Raw genomic sequence first — 25,149 nt, forward strand, 5'->3', positions numbered from 1 at the left:
ACAAATGCCATTAAAACGCAAATTGAATTATAGACTTTTCCTTGTGCTTTATTTACAAGAGCAATTTCAGATTTTAGAGTAGCATTTTTAAGTGTTCAAGATTTAAACATGTAGTATTTTGAATGTTTTTATATTTAAATTACTATTTACTGTTTAAATTCGAATATTTAACAGTTAAAATTACTTTGCGTTCCATGCGTCTTTTTTTTTTTTTTTTTTTTTTAACGCTGCATGATCAGAGACATGTTCTTGCCTTTTAGGAAAACCTGAATGCCCCGTGCACCCAACCGAGCTGGTCTTTGCCTTAGACCAGTCGCAGGATGTGACCGAGCAGGAGTTCCAGCAGATGAAGGAGGTGATGTCCTCCTTGGTGCGCAGCATTCGAGTCCGGGACAGCGGCTGCCCGGTGGGAGCGCGCATCGCCATCCTGTCCTACAACTCCCGCGTCAGACACCTCATCCGCTTCTCCGACTCCTACCAGAAGAACCGCCTCCTCAGGGAAATCGCAGCCATCCCCTACGAGAGGTCCTCAGAGGGCAGGGAGATCGGCAAAGCAATGAGGTTTATCTCCAGGAACCTCTTCAAGCGAACCCTTCCAGGCACTCACACGAGAAGAATCGCCGCGTTTTTCAGCAGCGGTCAATCTGCTGATGGCCAGTCCATCACCACGGCCACCATGGAATTCAGTGCCCTTGACATCGTTCCTGTCGTGATCGCTTTCAGCAAGGTGCCCTCCATCAAGCGTGCATTTGAGGTAAGAGGGTTACACCTTTCACATGACTTTTTTTTTCCCGGTGCGGAGGAGGGACTATAATCAGAAACCTCTATAAGAATGGATTGAATTATACTATTTATTAGTGTTACCAGGCCCATGCTAAGCCCTTGGTATGCATTACCCTGTTTAATTCTAAAAGGTATCATGTAACAAAGCTGAGCCTGGGGAAGGTAACCTATACGCCCTGGGTCACACAGTGAAGAAGCGGCAATCTCTGGACTTGAACCCAGGCTGGCTATTCTGCTGCTAGTGCAGGGGACTGCTCTGAGCGGCATCTGGGTGTAAAGAAACTCAGTCAGGAGGGCCAGTAAACATCCCTGGATGTCACTTTATGGCCAGAGTAGTAATTGTTCCTCTACCGTGAAAACCAATTGACTTATTTTATAACTTCCTCTGTCATGTAATTATCCGAATGTTACAAAGGGAAAGCCATTCTAGTTATAGCTTCTTTGGTTGAGAATTAAATTCTTATTGTATAGCATTCCTAAGTAAACCTGGGATCAAGATGACCTTTTTAAAAAAAGTTGTGGTATAATTGACATATAACATTATATTAGTTACAGGTACAGAACATAATGATTCAGTATTTGTATATATTACAAGATAATCACCACAGAAAGTCTACTTAACATCTGTCACCATAAGTGGTTACGAAGTTTGTTTTCTCTTACAATGAGAACTTTTAAGATTTACTCTCTTGGCAACTCTCAAATGTACAATGTAGTATAAACTCTCATCATGCTGTACATTACATCCCAATGATGTACTTCTTTTTAATTCTCACCCAGGGATATGTTTATTGATTTTAGAGAGAGGAAGGGAGGGAGGGGAAGAGAAGGAGAAACATTAATGTGAGAAACATTGATCAGTTGCCTCCCATACATGCGCCAACTGGGGATCGAACCCACAACCTAGGTATGTGCCCACCCTGACTGGGGATCAGACACACAATCTTATGGTCTACAGGGTGATGCTCCAATCAACTGAGCCACACTGGCCAGGGCATATTTATTTAATAACTTGATATCCATACCTTTTGACTCCTTTTACCCATTTCACCCATCTTCCCACCCTACACCTCTGGCAACTATCAGTCTGTTTTCTGTATGAGTTCAGATTTTGATTTATTTTTAGATTCCACACATAAATGAGATCATATGACATATGTCTTTGTCTGATTTGTTCCACATAATGCCCTCAAGTTCTATCCATGTTGTCACAAATGGCAAGATTTCATTCTTTTTTATGGCTGAATAGCAATCGCATGTACACGTACCACACCTTCTTCACCCATTTCTCACTGGTGGACACAAGTTGTTCCCGGGTCTTGGCTATTGTACATAACGGCACATGACCATAAAGTGCATGTATCCTTCCTAGCTGGTGTTCTGCGTTTGGTTTGGTTTGGTTTTTGATAAATACACAGAAGGGGAATTATGGGATCATATGGTAGTTCTATTTTTAATTTCTTTTTGAGGACCCCAGTCTGCTTACAGTGGCTGAACCAATTTCTATTGCCACCTATTCTCTGCATCCTGGCCGGTACTTGCTGTGTCTTGTCCGTTTTGATAGTGGCCATTCTAACATTTCCAGCACCCTGCCCACAGTGGGTCAGGGGCAGGGCTGCCTTACAAAAGACCCGCTGCACCCAGTGAGTGTCCCTCCAGCCTCTGTGCTGGGCCAATGTGGTGTTTTGTTCTCCACCGCTCATGTGGCCACCGTGAAGAGGGGCCCTGCACAGCAGCAAAAGGGTCTTGGAAGGTGCAACCTGAACAAGAAGGCCACACATTTGAAAATTATTTCATTTGGAAGAAGGAAAGTAAGAAGCCACGGAATCACTGTCTCCAGGTATGAGAAACATTCTTACTGGAGACAGCTTGCCAGCTGAACTCCAATTTAGCAAAATTCTGTATTAAAGAAGCTGGGATTAAGAGCAGTAGGAGACTCCAGCTTAGAGTTAAGAAGGAATTTTTTGAAGGCAAGGTCGATTTTCTGTCGGCACAGACTAAATGGCTCAGCGTAGGTGGCTGAGACGTCACCTGTTTCTGAAGCCGTTTTGCAGGGGCAGTCACTCACCTGACAGTGACATCTGTCTGTCTTTCCTGGAGGCCGGTGGCTAGGATTAAGGAGGCTTTTGACCTTTCCTGCTTCATAATTTTCTGTGAAGATGTTCAAATAAGCAGGAGGGAGTTGAACTAGAGTGCTTGTCTGTAGAAGGGAGAAAGCAGTGCCCATTGCCTGGAGTTGCTATGGAGACGAGTTGATGGAACACTGTGCATCCGTGCTTAGCACATAGTAGACACTCGAGGAGGTAGCTTTTGCTTTATTATCATTCATTTGCTTGATGCGGAACTGAAATCTGTAACAATACTGAAGTCTAGGTTGTGGAGGAACTGAAGCCACTATTAGCGTCACTGACTCAGAATTATGCAAATGAACAGGCTGACACAGCAGACTCAGAAAAGGAAATGCACAGAAAATAGGGAAGACTGGGGCCAGCCATGCAAATGAAGCTGCTAGGAGATGCCGGAGCTCCAAATTTTGTATCTGGATTCAGTCACTCACAGAGTCCTCATAATTTCCTCCGTTTATTGAGAGCCTCTACTGTCCCTAGGCTTTATTTATAGTCACAAAACAAGAGAGACGTTAATATCCTAATGCAAATAAATAATTGCACATCATTACACTGACATGATTCCACCATTCACACAACGGTACACTCACAGCATAGAACTTCAGGAAATGTATTCTTGTTGGTTTATTTTAAACCTGTTGTGTGTTATCAATCTCCCTTAAAGACTCTGCCCAAATACCCTAGAGACTCTTTGCTTCTTTCTTGAAGGAGTTTATCTGAAAAGGGTACCAATGAAGGTTCAAATTCTTGACAAAGACCCTCATAAGTTGAGCAGAATTGGCTCCAAACACCCCTGGGACTGGGGTGAGAGAAAAGTGAGAGATGCAGACAGAAGTCAGAATCGGTCCCAAAGTTCATGCATCCAACAAATGTTTGGTGAACAGCTCATAGATACCAGGTGCTGTCCTCGGCTCTGGGGATACCAGAGTGAAGCAGAAAACCAAGGGACCCAGCTCATGGAGGACAGAGTGAGCAGGGTTGCCCAGGACAGGTAAAAGCAAATGCATGTGCACAGGTGGGTGGGAGCCCAACACCTGACGTTACAGAAGAGAAATTATGTTACTGCTCCTCCCCTTGCCCTCTTGTTCTTTCTTCTCCTATTCATTCTCTTCAGTTGTGGTTACCTACAGTTAACCTGCACTGTATTATTATTTTAAGAATAGAACTCCAAACTTTCATGACAACACGTCTTTATTTGGGGGCTGTATTTTAAAACCTGAGGTTATTTCATAACTACCGTGACTTTTCTAAGTCTCCGCTGACCTGGCGTTCAGCAGTCCCGTGTGACGTCTGGGGCCTGAGCAGACGTGTGTGGCCGGGCTGGGAAGCAGCTGCTCTGACGGGGCGGTCTGATGTGCCTGTGATTCTCAGCACACGGACGTGGCATCAGCATCTTGGAAATCTTCCACGCTGGGTCCAAACCGAGTGACCAGCTGCTCATCCCCTCTGAAACAGACGGCCGTTTTTGCCTAGAAAAACTTCAATCTCAACTTTGTTTTGCCACTAAGGTTTTCCCTCTAAATTCTCTTGGCAATTAACCTCCTCTGGTAAAATGATACTTGCTCTACATTAACAATTCTAACATAGAATGGTCTCCCTGCCTAGTAAGCTTATAAGAAATATCTCTTCTTTAGCTGGCCTATTTTTTTTTTCTTGACTCTGCTGTTTGGTCTTGCAGGTGGGGGAAGGACTAAGAGTAATGTTTGACATTACAGATTACCCTTGTGATTGAAGACAGAGAGACAGTGAGTGCAGTAGGACTTTTCACGGGAAGCGTTAGCAGTTTGAGTGCCTAACCTTTTACTGTACGAGGGTTTCCTTCATTAATATGGAATTACCTGAAGAAAGAATATTACTCAGAACATTAATTGTATTTTTCCTGCATGCACCCATTTATGGAGCCCCACAATGTTTAGAAAGAAAGAACAGAGTCTCATCCAGAGCCATTTGCTCAATGCCCCACTGTGCACAGCCGTGGGCTGTATAGCTGTACTGTCATCCACGCTGGTGCTCCTTGGAATCCCCAGAAAAGCAGGAAGAAAAGTGAACCCTTTTATTTTTAATAATTTTACACAAGACCCTTTTATTTTAAATTCCCAACCCACATTCAGTTCAAGGAATTTTCTGTAACATATGCTAACTATAGTTGCTCCAGTGACGCACAGTAGGATGGGTGATCTCTAAAACCACCTCTGGAAAGCGTTATTGATTAGGAGATTAATCAGCTCAGGGAGGGCAAGGAGCATGGACTCCCCACAGACTTTCCCCATAAAGCGGCGCTGTGTAGTCAGCGAGAAGGATGATGTTTCAGGTCGACCCCAACATGTCAGTACATGATTAACTATGAAGTGTCAATTATCGACTAGTGCCAGTGCCAGAAGCATGACACTGTCACATTGCAGATGTGCAGGATGCAAACTAGTTCAGTGGTGGAAGTCCCTGGATGACATCGTGGGAGCACTGCTCCAGATTAAGGTAGAAGCCCTGACACAACACTGCAGTCATCAAGGTACCACATGCAGAGGATGGGAGGCAGGTCTGGCATTGGAGAGAGCAAAGCTTAGACTGCAGCTTCCATACCCCACCCCTGTCTGGCCCCCTTTCCTCATCTGTCAGAAGGTGGGTTTGGGTCACATGGTTTCTAAGATTTCTTCTCGCTCAGACATTATGTGGGGTTTTTTTTTCTGGACCCTAATAGTTGGCAATAAGACAGCATTCTGCCCCCAGCATGTGCTCTATCCATGCTCTCTGGGATTGGTTTCCGCATCGCTCCTCAAGATCCGGACGAAGCAAAGATACAATTCGCTCACAACATTGCCCGGAGACCTGTTCAAACCATTAACAATACAGACTAGTTGTTTCTGCTGGTGCGTTTGCCAAGACTCTTCATTTACAGACCACCGAAACTAACCTAAGCCAGCTCGAGTACACACGGGCACGCACCCCAAGGGAGAATGTATCATAAGGATACAGATATAACCCAGGTGTCCTCTGCCTCTGAGCCAGGTTGGCAGCCTCTGTTCTTCTGTTTTCACCCTGTACCCCCCCCAGACACACAACTCAGCATTTCCTCAAAGGCATCCCTTGCACATAGCACCGGGGAGCAATGCAGAGCACTGCCCTCCACTGCAAACATCCCTGTTTTGTCATCACCACTGCCCTACCATCACAGGGTCTTGTCTTTCTTTCTCTTCTCTCATTCCACACAGTGCTCCCCTTTGCTGCCTTGGCTGCTCTCTCAGTCTTTCCAGGGCCCTATATGTTCCTTCCACTACACATCTGTGCCTAGGCATTTAGTGGAAAGCTCCCTCCTCTGACCCGGATGGCTTGTGAAGGCAAACACAGTGGCCTCTCAGGGAGCAATTCCGGGAGCAGAGATTTCTCCATCTCTTATACACTGAGTAAAAAACTCTTCCACCCCAACCCTCCTTCCCATTTCCCTTGCTCCTCAGTCCACAAGATAAAAGATGGTGAGCCCGCAGCTCCCTTAGCATTTACCTTGAGCACGGAGAGACCTCAGGATGCTAGGTCGAAACACCTGAGAGAATGGGTCTGATGGGCTCAGATATCTGTCCTGGCGCAGCCTGCTTGGAGAGATGGAGTCACCCCATATAAACTTGGCCGCCAAAGTTCTCCCTCCATGTATGATATTCGGGTGGGAAGCTTCCCCGAGAAACGGGAAGAGGCCAGTAGGATTCACGGGGGAAGTAAATGCTATCTGCCCCACCTCTTAGGCATTAGGATCATGCCTACCATTTCCCTTCCGCTGTCCGAGATCCCCGAGTCCGTTAACTGATGAGCTCATTGTTCTTCCTTGTGTGGAGCCTCCTTATCTTCTCCCTGCTCTCCAGCCTCAGACGCCCCAAGTGGGTCACTAACATTGGGGCCACGTCGGAAGCGGCCAGGAGCTGTTCGGAGGAGAGCTGCCTGGATGTGGATGAGGGCCCACATTGCAAAGCCAGCTCCAATGTCCGGTTCATAGTGCGAATTCCAAGACCATTGTAAAGCGCATCCTGTGATTTCTCTTGGTTCTCTGAGATTGGGGTGGGAGTGGGGGGAGGGTCTCTGATCCTGCTCCTCAAAGGCTTCTGTGTCCAGTGTCCATAGATCAGTCCTTTTCTGATGAAACTAAGGGGTTTGCTGCTCAGGGCATTCTATTAAAAACACAAGACAAGGTCATGGCTGTTGTCAGGTGGCTTTATTTACTGTCAGCAAGTAATGGAGCCTGGGTTCACTTCACAAGCTCTGCCTCCCTTAAGGGAGGCTTAGCCATTGCTTATATACGCTATTTTGATAATTATACATTGATTTCTTCTTTGCATTTGGCTACACTTATCCAGTTAGGTTCCAGTCAAGCTCATCCTGTTCAACTTGAGTCTGCAAAATACTCTGCTACCTTGTAACATTTAGCAAGAACAGCATTTAATAAGAACCGCCCAGACCTTGAGGCCATCCTAACACCTAAACTTTCTTTGAGCTTCAGCTTCCTCATCTGTAAAATGGGGATGATAAACAGAAGAAAAAGCTGACTGGGTTGTTGAGGGAATAGACAGGAGAGTGCTTTGTGGTTTCTGATGACCCACGTGGCACCCACCCTGTGCCAGTAAGTGCTTTTCAATTATGAACACATTCAGTAGCCCATTAGCTAGTGTGTGTGATGGTTCCATTTTACAGAGGAGGAAACAGCCAAAGGGAGCACCAGGGCTCACACCCAGGCAGTGCGCTGACTTGCTGCTCCCTGTCCTCCGGCCCTGTGACCTCAGAAGCAGCACCCCTGGGAAGGTCTTGCAGCCCCACCCACTAAGCTGTTCTTTCTCTGGCTTCTGCTTCTTGCAGATCGATGACACTGGCACATTCCAGGTAATAATGGTTCCATCCGGGGCGGACTACGGGCCAATGTTGGAGAGACTGCAGAGGTGCACGTTCTGCTATGGTAAGACCCCCAGAAAGAACATAATTTGCCCAGGTCTGTTGAGCACATTGAGTCACCCTTGGCAGGAGCGGCTGGAACTTGGCAGCAAGGACACGTGTGGCCGTGGGAGAAATTCCCCAGGGGCTCTGGGCTCACCTCATCACACTGCCTCATCCCCAGATGGAGCCTTTCAGCTGCGAGTTGGAGCCTCCTCCTAAGTATCACAGCCGGGGATCACATTCCAGGCACTGATTTTTAGAAAAATGTAGCCTGTCCAACTGCCAAGTTGTTCATGCTCTAAGAGTGTATTTATGTGTTTTCTAAATCTCAAATGTTCACAACCCCAAAGAAATGTTTTACAAGTGGCTATTAGCAGAAAGTCATGCATTTCTCTTTGGAAAGGCGCTTCCTAGACTCCCAAAAGTTAGGCATCAGGAAGGTTTGAAGAGCTGGTTTGTGCGATGTTGTGTTTTGTACAGTCTGCAGGTCTAGCTGGAACATTGGCTCGATCTGTGTCTGAGTGTTCTAATAATGTGAGTGTTCTGGTAATTAGGAAATGAGAAAAAGCCACTGAGATTACTGGTGGGTGTGATAGCTCAGTTATGGAGCATTTATTAGAAACTGTGCACTGTTCTACTTGTTTTATGTGACACTGGTGCTGGTGATGATGATAGTTAATACTACGCTATTGTGTTTATTGTGTTCCAAGCATTTTTCTCATTGTCTCCTTTGGATCACTATAATCCAAACACTTGAACTATTAATAGCTCCATTTTACAGATGAGGAAAATGAGGCTTAGAGAGATGAAATTATTTGCTCAGGGCCTTGCAGCCAGATCACATCCAAGAACACCACCTTTAAAAATCCTGCCATTTATGAGTAACACAGATCACATTATTCTGCTTCTTAAAATTGTACTTGGCCTTGAAGACATGCCTGATTCCTCTCCTGCTCCTCCATGTGTACCCATGAGTTGCTAATGTTTGCCATTGAACTGACCTCACAGGGCAGTGGGAGCTCTGAGGGAAAAGTAGAATTTCTTCTACTAATCCTCTCTTCTTCCTCTCTTCCCCCTGCTTCCCTCTCTCTCTCCTTCCTTCCCTACCTTGATATCACCAGAAATTCTCTCTCTCCCTCCCAACCCCTGTCAATTGCACAGAGCTTTAAGCACTGGCATTCTTACTCAAAGCACTTAAAGTGCCAACCACACTGTAGCACTTAATGCTACAGCCCAGCCTCTGGGTTCTCAGCTGGCTCCCACCCTTGTCCGTGACAGCAGGGCACTGGTATGTTGCACTGTCAGGAGTTGCACATGTGTGGCTGGGGATAGATTTTGGCTTCATTTCTTGGCTTAAGCCCTTGTTTTGTCCCAGAGGCATATAAGGGAAGATATTTTGGCTGCCGTTTCCTACAATTAAAAAACTCCACAAAATTGAGCAAATGGGCAGCCTGCTGTCCCTGATTCCAAAAACTGCCTTGCACACAGGTGACTGTTCTGTCATCTGATCATTAAATATGGTCATAAAATTTTACTGGGTTTTAGTAAGGGAACTGTAACTTGTCCATAGCCATATCGAGTCCATGAACAAGAATGAGGTTGGGAGGCTGGCTGCATCCCCTAGGATCTGCATTCCGGATACCACCCTTTCCTCTAATAGCCTTTATTTGCAGCGCGGGCCCCTATCTAAGTACCAGCTGTCCACACACATGTTATCCCATCTCTGTCTTCTCTGAGGTGTTAGAGAGGCCATTCTCATCCTTAACCACTAACTATTACTGAACACCTAGGATTAAACGGAGTGTCAGTCCCGGAAGGGCTCCCCTGGTGAATCTGATCCAGCTGCCTGACTGTGCATAGGAACCGGGCAGAGCTGAGGCCCGGCGGTGACTTAGATAAATGTACAGAGCATGTTGCTGGGAACAGTGAGGCCAAAGCCTGGGCATCTCAGTGCTCAAGCCAAGGAGCCTCCCACCACTGTACCACATGGCCTTGTCTCTAGCCGTAGAACATGGACTTCACATGCAGAAACTTCCAGAAATACTGCTGTATCCTTGGACAAAATTATTTCACTGTCCTACCCTTGGTGTCATCTGTAAAATTAGAAGATTAGGTGACCTTTAAGACCTTTCTTTTTTTTTTTTTATTTCTCTGAATATGCATGTGGTCAGAGTCAATGCAATTTACTGTTTTTATGACTACACATTTTTTGCCAAATGAGATATGCATATTTATTAAAATGGCCTCATGCCCTGAAAGCCCTTTAATATGCAATATGTGTATTCATTTATTTAATAAACAAATATTGAGCTTTCAACTAATAATCACTGTGGGGACAACAAACATGAACAGCAGCTTTGTCCTTCATGTGCAGAGACAGACACTGAATTATAACCCTTTGTTCAAACTGAAATAAGACTCATGCTTTCTTCATTCTGACTTTTTAAGCAGAATACTTTTCATAGAACAGTGTCGGCATAATAATAAAGTTCATTGCTTTAACCTGTTTATTGTCAACTAGAGAGATTATCAGCTTCTATGTCACGAGACAATATACCCTCTCAAGCATGAGATAAAGTGTCCACTTCAATCTTTATAAACTTAAAAAATAAAACAGCTGAGAAGAAGCTTCTGTTGAAAGCAGCTTGAGTTTTAAAAGTCAGAGAGTGTTAGTGAATGGACCTGAAGGCTGGGTATAAAATTTGTAATAGATGCGAACCATGGACTGGGAAATCTTCCTGGTGTTGATATCAAAGTCATTGAGGAGCTCTTTTAAGATCAAAGACTGTGCAGTTTCCAAATGTTGAAATACCTGGGATGCTGTTTCTCTTCTTCCATCACCTTCCGCCTAGTAACCCTGAGTGACCCTTGTTCTACAGATGTGTGCCGGCCAGACGCTGCCTGCGATGAAGCCAAACCACCCCCCGCGCGGTCTTACATAGACGCGGCTTTCCTCCTGGATGGCTCCCGGCACGTGGGAAGTGCCGAATTCGAAGGCATAAGAGACTTCCTGGGAGCACTGTTAGATCACTTCGAAATCACCCCAGAGCCTGAGACCTCTGTCATCGGAGACAGGGTGGCCCTGTTAAGCCATGCTCCGCCCAGCTTCCTACCCAACACACAGAAGAGTCCTGTGAGAACCGAGTTCAACCTTACCACCTACAGCAGCAGGCGCCGCATGAAGCGGCACGTGGAAGAATCCGTCCAACAGCTAAATGGAGACGCTTTTATCGGTCATGCCTTACAGTGGACCCTGGACAATATCTTTTTGAGTGCCCCAAATCTGAGAAAAAACAAAGTCATATTTGTGATATCAGCTGGGGAAACCAGTTACTTGGACAGAGAAACCTTAAAGGAAGAATCTTTGAAAGCCAAATGCCAGGGGTATGCCCTGTTTGTATTTTCCTTTGGCCCTACTTGGAATGACAAGGAACTGGAAGATCTAGCCAGCCACCCCCTGGAGCACCACTTGGTCCAGCTCGGTCGAATTCATAGACCTGACCACGGATACGGTGTGAAGTTTGGGAAGTCTTTTATAAACTCGATCAGGCGTAAGTCGTAAAAAACTGTTTTTTCTTGCACATTTAGAGCATGCTCGGTGTTCCCGAATGAAGGGTTGGCATGGATGCTTGGAGGCCTCTTGTGTGTCTTCAAAGGCATTGCAGGGTCAGAAAGGAAAACACGTAGTGATGAATGGTGGAGGGAGGAAGTCTCTGCTTCCTAAGCACTTAATATTCTGGCTTATCTTTTTTTATGTCTCTGGTTGCTATGGAGAAGCGATCAACACAAAACAAGCAGCTGCTCACATGTCTGAGTGCAGGCAACAGCCAGTTGGGGGGTGTGAAGTTTCAGCCTGGACTTGAGCTACGAAGTAGAAACCCTTGCCATGTCACATTAGTACACTGCCCTTTAATGGAAAGTTTCATTCGTTAACACATTCAGAAAGAGAGCCAGAGGAAAAAAAAAATCAACAGTTCTGGGCTTTGCTTTTACAAGATCAAAAGGCAAAGGTTGAAGCATTAGGAGATACCATTTTACCTGTCAGAATGAAAGATAGCTACTTGCAAAACTTTCTCAGCCTTGTTAATGACTTTCTTCTGATGCCAGTAATTAGTGTAATTAGTGATGCCCATAAAAATTTTTTTTTAAAGCATGGCTATGTTTCTTGACATGACCTTGCCTTGAAAGCATGCAGTTCATTTTGATGCAACGGGGTGCATCACAAGAAGCCCTGGCCTGATACCAGGTGATTCTGGAGGTTGTAAAGCACTCGGTTGAATTTCTGCATGTGTTCATGATACATGAACCCTTGGGGTTCAGATAAATAGAAGTGAACACCCAGGCATCGGATCGTCTCAAACTTGTCAGACTTGGGAGCAGCTAAGGCTGCAAAGATACCAACTAGTCAGGGCAGGTGAGGGCTGAGGGGAATGGCTGGTGGGACTCTGCTACTGCAGGCAGGAGTCCAGGACCAATGGTATTGGCATCCTCTGGGAGCTTGTGGAAAACCCACAACCTCAAGCCCCACTCCAGACGGGTTGAACCAGAATCTGCATTTTATCAAGATCCTCCGGTAATTCCCATGCGCCTTTGGAGTGAGAAGCACTGATTGATAAAGGAGCAGTGAGCTCCCAGAATGCAATGTGTGTGGGTGTGTTCTGGAACAGGAACCAAAACAAGGAGCTAGGAAAAAATGGTGGCTAGGGGCCGTTCTGAAGGAAGCAATTAGAAGGCATTTGTAAGGGCAAAACAAAAGAGCATCTTGAAGGACTCTGAGAAACTTGTAAAGAAGCACTCCTTATGAGGCAAAACCCTGAAAGTTTAAGGTGGAATTTCCTTGTCCCACCCCCACCCCCAAATTTCTTAGTGGTGTTTCATGGTGATCAGTCACACTGCAGGCATGGCTCGGAGATATTGCCGGCTTGGTTCCAGACTACAGCAATAAAGGCGTGTTTATATTTATTGCAATAAAGCAGATCATAATCTTATTGCCAGAGGAAGGTCTTGCCTTCAATTTGTAAAATACACGACATCTGTGAAGCACAGTGAGTGAGGTATGCCTGTATATGATTAGAGAAAAGGTGCCCCGCCACCACCCAGAGGAAGGGGGAGAGATGTTCTCTCTCACCCACCCCAAGTCACTCTTGGGGTGCTTTTTGGAAATCGGTTACCATGACAGAGTTATACACCACTTTTCTGGAAATTCAGTACCTAGAAATCCTCAATCTTGAAACTGTGGCTGTGAAAGCACAGGAAGCTGAGAAGAGCATTGACAAAACCGTGTGCGAGCCTGCCTGCCTAACCCCACAGCCGACCCCCAGACTCGCACCCACCCATTCAGCACGAACATGCAGTTGTCGGTATGAGTGCCCTCCTGGACCCCAGGCCACCTCCCTAAGCGGGGACTCCACTTTAATGCACTGCTGTGGCAGAGTTGGCTGTCGAGCACAGCCCACATCGGCATCGACATATTTTCTAAGAAAAACGAAATGACTGATTGACAACCTGACGCTTGGAGTTGAGACAGATAAAAAGTTAAAATTCAGACGCACGGTCAGGGAAGCATCACAGTCGTGGGCCATGTGGCCACAAAGCACGCAGCGCAGCCTGCAGCTGCGCTGTCTCACGGCCCGGGACAGGCTGGCCACCTCCTGGGTCGCCAGGAAGAGATGGAACTGTGTTTAGTTAACAAGTCTGTTCAGTTTAATGCTTCAAGGAAATAAATAATACATTTTTTAAAGTTTCCCATAAAAAATGGCTTTTAAATGTCTCACTGGTGTAGTAAGAGGCATGCTGTATTATCATGAAAAATTAATATGCTTCCAGATGAAACGAGCCACTAAATGAATTAAACCCAAGATGGTGCTATTGTTTCTGTTGTTGTTAATGAAAGAGACCATCAAGGTAATATTGTTTCCCCTTTGCATTTTTGATATTTCAAAGGAACAAATAGAAGTAACTTCTGATTAATTCACATCAGTTGGAGGCCAGATTCAGGACTGGCTCATGATAACTCCTCTAATTTTGACCAACTTTAGAAGCTAAGGGGCATCTTATTGAAAAGCAGGTTGAATTTTCCACCTATACATTTGGCAGAGGTGTAATTTTAAAACATGGATTTAGAGATTCCTCTGAGAAATCTCTCTTCTCATATGACCACCTAGCTGGTCTCTGCCTTGGATGGCTGTTGAAAACGATGAAGGGACACTTTGAGTACAGGGCATTCTGCTGTGATGTTAATAGCCATGAATAAGGGACTGACTCATCACAAATTGTTCTCTTCCTAGGTGCAATCAACAAATACCCACCAATAAACTTCAAAACAAAGTGCAACAGGCTCAGCTCTGCAAATCCGCGGAGGCCCCCACAGCAGCAGTTGCGAAGGTATTATCTGCTTGGCGTTACTTGATAAACCAGTGCATCCCCTTCTTCTTCCTGCCTGTCCATCATTTCCTCCCCCTCCTCTTTTTCCTCTTCCTCCATCCTACTTGGACAGAATCTATTGATAAACCACATGAAAATAGAATTTGAGGGAATAAGAGGTAATCAAAAGTGACCAGTTGATTTGAAAAACAAGAAGTAGAGTGTTTTAAAGTGGAAAGTCTAAATTTTGAAGTAGAACAATCGAGGGGACTCCCCAGTAGCAATGAGCATATCTAAGGACCAGATCCTGGTTTCTAAGTATGACTCCCCAGTAAAAGGAACCAGGGTTTTGTGGAGAGATAGCTATTTCTAGGCTGTAACAGGGAAAGTACAGTGTGAGCCTGGAATATTTATTAAGCCAGAAAGTAGTCAAAAATATGACCATATCAAAAGGACAAAGGACTACCTTGAAAGGATTCTCACTGGCCCAAATTTGGGACAATTCAAACATCAAATAAATAATGGTGGTAATGGATTAAAATACATTGATTTTTTTTAAAAACACACAAGTCTATAGAGAGACCCAAAAAGGGAGGAGGGGGGAAAGCTCTTTTTTAAATATAGAAGTATGCTAGCTAATAAATGTAGAAGAAATGGTAGAATTAGAAAACCACCTATTTGTAATCCCAAATGTAATAACTGAGTTGACAAGGACCAACGAATGCTGAAACCTTGGGGTAACAGGCTGCTGGGAAGCAGGCTATTTACACAGAACCACTCACATTACCGACTTATTCATTATAAAGAGGGAGCTGTGCCTGCATGTGGTGAGATGTGGTAAGATCAGTCAGCACCCTTTAACCAAGATCTGGTACTGTGTGCCCTCTAAGTGAGATCCATGCTGGAAATGTTTGGCCCAAGTCTAACAATGAGGAAACTCTCAGGCAGTTCCAGACTGTGGGATAGTCTTCAGAACAGCTGGCCTATGTGCTTCATAGGTTTCAATGTCATGAACTGCGGAGAGATGTGGGGCACCATTCCAAAGCCGGTGAGACTAAAGTGCCGTAATAGCCGAATGTGACAGCATAAATCTTGACTTGATCCTAGTTCAGAAAGAAAGCTTATATAATTGACATTTGGGGGGAAGTTGGGGAAGTTTGAGTGTGAACAGTATGCTGGATGATATTAATGATTCACAGGGATTTCACTGTGTGCATGTGATCACAGTATCACCATAGTGCAGGAACGTCTTTGTTCTTCAGAGTGGGGCGCTCAAGTACTTGAAGGTAATGTGCGTGGTGGTGCAGCCTGTTGCCAGGTGGTTGTCCTAAGGGGAAGCAGGATAGTGTGTGTGTGCATGTGTGTGCATATGTGTGTGCACAATGCATGTGCAGAGACACATGTGTGCATGCAGGTACATGCATGTGCACACATGTGCGGACGGGCAGGTGTTGTGGAGGGTGTGTGGACATATGTGCATTTACATGTATGTGTGTGTGTAAAGACACATGTGTGCATACACTGTAGCAAGATGGTAACAGTTGGAGAGTCATCTAGGTGAAAGGTATACAGGTATTTATTCATGATCTTGTTCTTTACAATGTTCTGTGAACTTGACACTTTTCAAAATAAAAACAAAGCTTATAAAGTTCAATGAATGGGTTAAAGAGAGTATTAGGCACATCTGAAGAAAAACAATGGACTGAAAAGTGAAGAAATTATTCAGAATTCAGAGAAGATAAACATAAGAATTTTACAGAAAGACAGTGGAAAGATTTACCAGGGGTGTCCAACCCTTTGGCATCTCTGTGCCACCCTGGAGGAAGAGTTGTCTTGGGCCACACATTATATACATTGCGACACATAAATCACACAAAAAATTTCATAATGTTTTAAGTAAATTTATGATTTTGTGTTGGGCCACATTCACATCCATCCTTACTGCAGCATGTGGCCCATGGGCCACAGGCTGGACTCCCCTGAACCTATCTAATTGGAATTCTAGAAAGATAAAATACAATAATAAATGAGAGAATATTGAAAGACAAAGAGATGATTGCTTTTGTGAATTTATGAAAGATATAAATTAAAAGTTGAAGAAAGGACAAGGTATAACAGGCAGGATAAAGAAAATGAGAACTGGCACAGTGTAGGGGATGCAGAACACCATGACTAAGAGAACTTACAGCAGCTGGGAAGGTCACCTGCAAAGAAACTGTAATTAGGCTGACAGTTGATTTACCGGGAGCACTAGTGGAAGTCACAATACTGAGAAGCTCTAAGGTAGTGGGAGAAAACTGTTGTCAACTTAGAAAAACTGGTAATGCAAAGACAACTTGGGTAAACCAAAAACAGTAGCTTGTCACAAAAAGATGTTTGCTAAAGGAACTTCTCAAGTATGTACTTGGAGGAAAATAAAAATGACCACAGAAGGAAAGACTTGCGATGCAAGAAGAGTGAGTGATAAAAATTTGTCAATATTTAAATAAGTCTAAATCAGTGTATTTTTAAATAACAGCAATATCTAATTTGTGGGGTTACAACATGGCTATACTTGTTAAAGGAATGGAAATAAAACATTTGGCACCAGGTGATTTTAACAGGAAAAAAACAATTATACTAAGACTATATATGTTAGTAAATACTCATTATGTTAATTACCTAAACAATAAAATCATCTTTTGTTATTAAAAACAAACAACATAATATATAGTTTTAACAAAAAGGCAGGAAATGGTGCTGGTCTGGTTCTCAGTTGGTTAAGGCATCATCCCAATACGCCAAGGTTGTGGGTTCAGTCTCTGGCCGGGGCACATGCAAGAGAAACCAATAAATATGTAATTAAGTGGAACAACAAATCAATTTTTCTCTCTCTCCCATCCTTCCCTACCCCCCTCTTTCTCACACATAAATTTTTTTAAAGGAAGGAAAGGGGAAAAAGGATAACTAGAGGGCAAAAAGTAAGACAGCGAGAGAAAAATACATAAACCAAATATGCCAGTTACAATCAGAGACTGATGGATTTAAGAAAAAAAAATAAAATCCAGCTATAACTGCTTTCAACTAGACACAGCTACAAAGTAAGAACTGTAAAAGCTCAAAGTAACGTTACAGGGAAAAATATTACAGGCAAACATTTTAGAAAGAAAGCTGGAATAGCTCTGTTAACATCAGATAAAATATACTTTTAAACAAAACCATGTTGTGGGAATAAAGAGGGTTACTACACGATGGCAGAGTGTTCAATCATGAAGAAGATACCACAACTCTAAATTTATAAGAGGGTAATACAATCTAAAAATATACAAAGTGGAAATTGAAACACTACAGGAAGAAATTGCCACAGAACTGTCATCAGAGTTGGAGATTTCAGTATACCCATTCAAATATTGGTAGGTAAAGAAGACAAAAATTTGTACCGAAGTAAAAGAGTTAATCAGAAGTAACAAAGTTGATTTAATAGGCTCATTTAGAACCCCGCACGGGAAAATGAGGCATTCGTCTGAAGGAGACATGGAGCACTGACAGCTGTGGAGTCGAGGTGAAGAGTTCACAGGTGTTCACTGTGCCGCTTGTAACTTAGCAAGCGTCAACACGCCGGCACTAACCAGTGCCATCACCCCAAACGGTCCGATCACACAGTGCAACTAAGATAGAAAGTAATAAAAACAATGTTTTTACAGCCCATACATTTTTAAATTAAAATCACAGTCTAAATAATAGGACAAAAAATCATACTGAAAATGTAAGCATACTTAACACTGTATAATAATCAAAATGTCATATGTCAAAACATGGGATATGTCAGAATTTGTAATTTAGGAATACAATCACATAATGATTAGTCTTAATCATTATGTTAGGGCAATTTGTTAAGCTCTAAAAGTTAGTGAGTTAAACACGGCTCATAAGATGTTACAGAAGAAAAAGTGGATTGTATCCAAAGATAGGAATAAAGTAGAACTTAGTAGGTTTAATTATGTTAAAAAGTATCAATAAAGGCAAAAGTTAGTTCTTTTAAAACAATAATAAACTTTCATATCATATCTTTTGCCTGTATGAATACTACTTACACTTTTTAAATTAGAAATAATTTAAATCAGGTAGTTACAAGAGAGTTTCTTTGTTTCTGTAGTAAATCGTGCTGTACTAACAACACACACGCCTGCCCACGTAGCCCTGAAATCAAACGTGCACCAGCCTCTGAAATTAACCCTAAGCAAATAAATGTCTTTGACACTGTGCCCACTTTTGTTGTGCCGGGTGCATTTCTGCGTGGTGATCAGGGCCGGAGGGCACACCCCCCCCCTCCCCTGGTCCCGAAGCCCCGGCTCCAAGAAGCTCCCTGAAGCCTCTGCGCGGAGCGGGGCTCCCAACCTTGCTGGGAGGCAGGGAACTGTCCAGCAGCAAAGACTGCCTGAAGTCAGGCCTAAAATGAACCCGTGCAGTCAGTCCACTGAGAGTGGGGCTCCCCCTGCTGCAGGTGCCTGGAAGTGCGGACAAGGGCTTTGCGATCGCCTTTGAGTTGGGCTCCACACTGTATGCAGCAGGGCTGTAAGTGTGGGAACAGTCTCCGTAGTCAGCTTATACAAATTAAAAGGCATTTTGGAAAAGACTCCCTCCTTGCATTGTTTGAAGAGTAACGAGTGGGGGAGGAGATTGGACGAGAAGTTCCTTTCCCCCTCTCCACATTGCCATACACCGGGAGGCTCGGCTTCCCCTGTGTATCCAAAATGGTGAAAGTTAGGAACTGACTGCGGTATCAGAAATTGACACGAAGCCCATAGCTCTGTCAGTGAACTGCCTGATGCAGCCTTAGGCTGGGACACCCCAGGCCTTCTCTAAGTGACCCAAGACTATAATGAAAGGTTACAAGCTGCACCGCTGCTTCTGAAACTCCCTGCGGAGCCTTCCAAGGGAAGTGAGGCAGAACTGAGCACGCAGAATTGCAGGAGATGGCGATGACTTGCTGAGTCCTGAGAATGACCTGTGTGAGAATTAGATCATTCTGCTGTGAAATTTTAAGGAATACAGGTAGAAGCTGCTTCTTACCAGACGGAAAAAGAAAAACTGGACCAAAGCACAGTCAACCAAGGACACAGATGGCCCGTGAGGGTGAGATTGGTGGGCAGCATCTTTGTGGGCACTGAGATCTGCTCAGAGGCAATAAAAGACAGAGAGCCACCTGCTTATTGCTTCGCTCAGGCAGGCAGGCACTTGCGCCAGACTTGAAAGCGCCAGACTTGAAAGTGCTGACGCACCAGAGCCAAAACAACTAAATTGTAAAAAATGGACACAGTCATCAATGCCATATGAATAATACATCTGTTGTAATTCTGCTTTCCAAAGGATGTTTTTCAGAGGCACAAAATGTGTGTTCAAGTAAAAAGTAAGAATCCTTCAACCATCTTGTCCGCGTTTTCTGCGGCAGGGAGTGCAGTATGGCTGCACCCCGATTGTCTGCATAGAGGGAGGAATCTGTGATCTCAGAGAACCGAAGCCAGCCACGAGTCCCATCCACCCACCTCATTTTATGTGGCTGCCACAGGCTTTGCGGGAGGTGGGCACATGTGGCAAGACGAATTGGCTATTTCATCCCTGTGCCTTTAAATTGACTACCTGCTGTCAGAGTTACCCATCAGTAAAGTAGCTGAACAATACAGAGCAGGAGAAGGAAGTATATAAAGTCATTATGGTTTCCAAACAGGTTAATAAAGTGATTCTTATTGAATGTTTATCCAATACAAGCTCCTATACACAACAGAGCAACAAATGAGAATTCAGAGATATGGTATTTATCATGTTCAACCATTTTGAGAATATAAATATTTGAGTGAAGAGAAAGATAGCAATGCTATGCTAAAGAAGCAGTTACCAATGTAACAATTTTTTTTTTCCTAACAAAGAGGGAAGAATATAACAAAGATAACTAAACTTTCCATTGCATAAAAAGTGTGCCAAGAGAAGAGGAGAGCTGGGGGACAGAGGGGAGAGACCAGTATAGATAAGATAAACTCAAGCCATGAAAACAGGGTGTTCCAGGCTCAAAAGAATATAATCTCCATGACCAGTAGAGCCATGTTTGGTACAGATAGATAATTTCGGCTTTGGAGAATTTGAGTTCACGGTATTTAGTCTGGAATTTAATAAGAAATAGAAGAGTAAAAATGTGGGAGGGTGTGCAGACATTGTGTTTGCACTGACATTTAGGCATGATGGCTGTTCTTGGGAACCGGGAGAAGCTCGTTGATTGACTTAGTCCATTCCTGATGGAGTTGACGGAGGCGATCTGGGGCATACGTTGGGGTTTGAGTTTCAGAAGCCCAGACAGATGGTGTGCAAGGCACGGAGGCTTCAGGATCTATGGAACGTGAATAGCACAGTTTTCTTTGCTGGTGTGGTGTCTCCTTCACCCCTGACTGTGGTTATAGATGAAAGGAGGTATGTGGTGCCTGTGAGAGCAGTGAACTTAATTTTAAATTCTGTATCTTTCACTTACTCATTTTCTAAAGATTGATGTTCTTGTGAGAGGGATCAGACTTCTAGATAGCGAGAGCAGAAAAATCCCCATGAACAAATAGATTGGAGTGAATGTTCCCACTGCTTTCCTGGTCTCCACATTTGGAGTTCAGCTAATTTCTGGGGTTTGCACGTATTGCTAAACCTTCTCTTCTTATGCCACCAGGCTGTCACACATTCACTCCAAAAATGTCTGTGAAGAGTGTATATGCCAGGTTCCTCATACCTTAACTGTCCAACCTGCCCCAGGCCATCTGACTTCAAGTGGTTCTGCACCCACATCCAGGTGCTTCTGAAAGTATCACATTTATCATTTCAGTGTCTTATTCATTATCTTGATGGTTCCTTACAGCATCCCATATAAAAACCTAGTTCATTGGAAGTAACATTGGACTCATAGCATTAGAAGAGTCAGGTTATAGTCTCAGCTCTCTCAATGACCTTCGACCCCTATTTGCCCCCTCGGTTTCCTCATCTGTAATGGATAGGGCACCGTGGTAACTAGTCTAGGGACTTCTGCTGATGCTCACAAAAATCCAGGTTGTTTTTATCTCCATTTTATACCTGAAGAAACAAGGACCACTATAAATGATTTATTTCCTCAAAAGTGCTCAACTAATAAAGAAACAGAAAAGAAAATAGAAAATAAGAGGAAATAGAATATAAAAACATTTTTGGAACCAAAACTCGTCCTGCTATTTCCCTATAACCATGTCATCTGTGATGGTTCCCTTCCCATGCTGTCCAGTACAGGAGCCACTAGCTTTCAGTTCATTGAAATTAAAAATTCAGGTTCTTGGTCACATTAACCACATTTCAAGTGCTCAGTAGCCGCATGTGGCTAGTGTCTGCCGTACTGGCCAGTGAAGATTATGGGACATTTCCTGCAGCACAGAGTTCTACTGGACAGGGGAGAACTTCTAGTTCACAGCACTTGGCTTCTGTGATTCCTTGATTTCTCAGTCTGACGTTCAAGGTACTTCAGAAGAAAAGTCCCTGTCTCTCTTCACTGTTGGGTTCCTCTTGACTTCCAGTCAAATTATTTATATGCCTGTCAGATGGTCACTGTTTCTATGTTGCCTGCTGTGCCTAACACAGTGCCTTCCATAGAGCAGCAAGTAAACATTTGGGTAGAAGGATGGATGGATGGATGGATGAATGGATTGTTGGATGGATTGTTGGATGGATGGATGGATGGATGAATGGATTGTTGGATGGATTGTTGGATGGATTGTTAGATGGATGGATGGATAGATGGATGGGTGGATGGATGGTTGGATAGAAGGAAGGATGGATGGGTGGATGGATAAAAGGAAGGGAGGGATGAAAAAATGACGACATTCAGTTATGCTTTCATTAGACAAATACTGAGTGTTTACTATGTGCTTCTTGGTTCCTGGGATTACTGTAGGGACCAGACATGGTCTTGTGAAATTAAATTTCTGTCTGGGAGGGTAGAAGAGTGGAGAATAGATCACAAAGAAGTTTACAAGCAAATTACAATTCAGGTAGTAATAAGTGTTGTGAAAAAATAGAAGAGCATGTTGTGTGGATTGACTGGAAGTGGGAGTGGGACTGGGAAAACTGTGGATGTGGCAGACCCTAATGAGGTACCATTGAACCCAAATGTGACTAAGCAGGAGCCAACCATATGAAGTTCTGGGTGGAACATGTTCCATGAAGAAGAAATTTTGCTGATGAAATTATAGTTGTGCACACTTTGACAAGATGTCTTATCAGCTTCTGAGACCTCTGCCCAGTTTAGTCTTCTTAATAAAATGACCCTGAAAGAAGGATGCAACAAGAAATGGGTGTAGCAGTTCATTTAGAAAGAAAGATGAATGTAGAGTCCGTTAAAGCTGAAGTGGCCTTTACCTTCTATAATGTTTTTCTTCTGTTGTGTAGCTTTGTCCCTGGACCACATAAAGCTGACTTTAAAGAAGACACATTACCAAAGGCAAAATTCTTTCAAGATAAAAAATATGTTTCAAGAACAGCAAGGCACAACAGAGGTAATACTGTTCGAAATGTTACCAGGATCACATCCCGTACCTTTAAGAACTGGAAAGTGATAAAAACTGTTCCCAAAGGGCATGATGAAGGAGGGGCTCGAAGAATTTAACCTGAGGAAGCATGGTAAGGCCGTGGACTCGCATAACTGAACTCACTGCCAGACTCTGGGTAACTTGTATTTAGATGTCCGCCTGCACCTGGAGGTCCACTCCGGAGGGCTGGACAAACCACAGGGTGCAGAGCATGAGGTAACGTGACCCCGTGCATTCATTGGTATTAAGATATATCTTGTCCATTTATGTGACTGCTCCTGATAATTCCAGCATACTAAGACTGATACATTATAGAACTGTTATCATTAAGAGATGGAAGAATGAAGAAGTATTTTGAAAAGTCTAATGGCGATTATAATTTGAAGGTGAATTTTATATAATTATACATGTGTGTACGTGGACTGGTGCTAATTGTTTGGATTTTGTCGATCTCTGTCCTGCCTATTGTCTGCACACCAAGCTGCCTTTCTTGATTTTGTTCTGTTTAATGCTCACCTGTTTAACCAGAGGTTGTTTTGGAAGACCCCGACATTTACCTTAGAAACTGGTGCTGTTGGCCTGCCATCATTCTGAAGCTGCGGCCTTCCACGATGAGTCTGCTTAAACACATCAGCATCCCTGTGTGGAGGGAGTAGCCTTCCGACGGGGCTGTGCTGGAAGGTGTCCTCCCCTCTCCTGCGGTTGTTGGCTTGGGCAGGTGAGAAGCAGAGGGCAATTTTTTTCCCCAGCTCCAAATCCTCCCTCCCTCACTGATAAACTCATTAGAGCCCCCAGAATATAAATTATTGCTTTTGAGCTGGAAGTTCCCTTTTCATTAGAGCTTCCTGCCTGGCCATTTTTATGGATTTTTGTTCTTTCTTTCTTTCCTATTATTGTCTTTCATTATTTTTTTACTCATGCATATATTCCTTAGGCAAGAAGTGTAGAGACTCAGCCTGCCATGGGTGAAGCTCTGAGTTACTTTTGCTCGTCAGGTAGCTACTTTGTCAATAGTGAACAGCAACACCAAACCGGGACTGGCAGAGCTCTAAAAAGAGCCTCAAATGCACACTGACTGGAAAAGATAATGGAGTTGTTAATGTTTTAATCTACAAATATACAATACCTGGGGTTGCAGAGGTGCAAAAGAGGTCAGGAAGAGTCTTCAAAGTGCCTGGCCTCAACCAGCATTGTCTGACCTCCTCACCCCCAGCCAGACCATGTAACTAATTAGTAATCCGATTTGGGGGCTGATATTTTTAACTGCACACCAAAGTAGCAGTTATTTCATTTCGACACAATGTTCAGACCTTACCTCACATGGTAAGAGCTGGCTCCACAACTGGCAGCAGTGGCCCCGCTAGGCAGGATCCATCTCCTTGGGGAAGGGAGCGAGGCCCTGCATGGACCTGTGGGGCAGATGGTTGCTGACACCTAACATCAGCAGGTGTGGTCTGAATTTCTTTTCTGTGCTTCTGTTCATAAAACCTGGGAAAGAGGGGCTCTCCACAATGTGCTTCTAAACCACTTCTGCCGTCCTTACTCAGGCAGCTCCACAGTGGTCGCTCCCAGTGTCTTCCGCGGGGAGGCAAGGAGTTTAAATGTCATATTCGTACTCAGGTAATAGAGAAAAATAGAGCACATCAGGTTTCTTCATATTTTATGTGGTCTCAGAGGTTTGGGGAAAAAATTATGTTCTAAGTACAAGATATTGATAAACAGTATTTAAGAGGTATTTTAATAAAAGGTATTTTTCTGTTTAATCTTGGATTAAGCACAAACTCCTTTCTTCTGCATATCGCTGGAAATACTGTAAAAGTGTATTTGCCTTCTCTCTGTATTGATAAATAAAGTGTACCAAATAAACATTCCCTTGGTAATTGAGATTATTTTGGCATTTGGGGGTCATCTTTGTAATCATTTATAGGCAAAGGATCTGAAACATGCTACAAATATTAAATTCTTTTAAAATAAATCCCTAGTGTTAATTGACTGGGTAAAGAAGGTCCTACTTTCTCTGCACTGAGTTATGAGTCAAATGTGTTGAAGAAAAAAAATGTAGAACTAGAAAGCGGATGTAAGTCAACATAGCATTGGATCGTAATACTTAGTAACAACTCACCCAAATGACGTCCTTTCAAAGCCGGGGAGGGTATAAAGGGGAGAAGAGTGGATGGCAGGATGGTAAGGTGAGAAAAGAATTATCTCCACCAGCCCGATCCATTACTTGCCTCCGAGTTGCCCACGTTACCAGTCCTGGATTATCCAACGGCTTCAGGCTTGCAGCCCATTCTCAGCATAACAGTTTAGTTCTCAAAAAAAAATTCCCCCAAACTCTGCAGACTCTAAATCTGACTTAGAAGCTAGAAATGGTGAGTATGGTCTTAGCAGACTGTAAAGGA

At 43.8% G+C, this 25,149-nt stretch overlaps 1 protein-coding gene across 1 annotated transcript in view; it reads left to right on the forward strand.

The window, feature by feature from the left end:
- The window catches only part of COL6A6 (collagen type VI alpha 6 chain), a 135,291-nt gene extending 110,245 nt beyond the window's left edge, over positions 1-25,046 (forward strand). The window contains exons 34-38 of the mRNA XM_028517855.2: positions 261-754; positions 7,746-7,842; positions 10,700-11,371; positions 14,108-14,204; positions 22,608-25,046. Of these exons, the coding sequence (XP_028373656.2) occupies positions 261-754; positions 7,746-7,842; positions 10,700-11,371; positions 14,108-14,204; positions 22,608-22,824 (1,577 nt within the window). The 3' untranslated portion in view covers positions 22,825-25,046. The remainder of the gene's footprint in view (positions 1-260; positions 755-7,745; positions 7,843-10,699; positions 11,372-14,107; positions 14,205-22,607) is intronic.
- Positions 25,047-25,149: the final 103 nt, after the last annotated feature.

This window comes from Phyllostomus discolor, chromosome 7, assembly GCF_004126475.2.
Source record: "Phyllostomus discolor isolate MPI-MPIP mPhyDis1 chromosome 7, mPhyDis1.pri.v3, whole genome shotgun sequence".
NCBI classification, from domain to species: Eukaryota; Metazoa; Chordata; class Mammalia; order Chiroptera; family Phyllostomidae; genus Phyllostomus; species Phyllostomus discolor.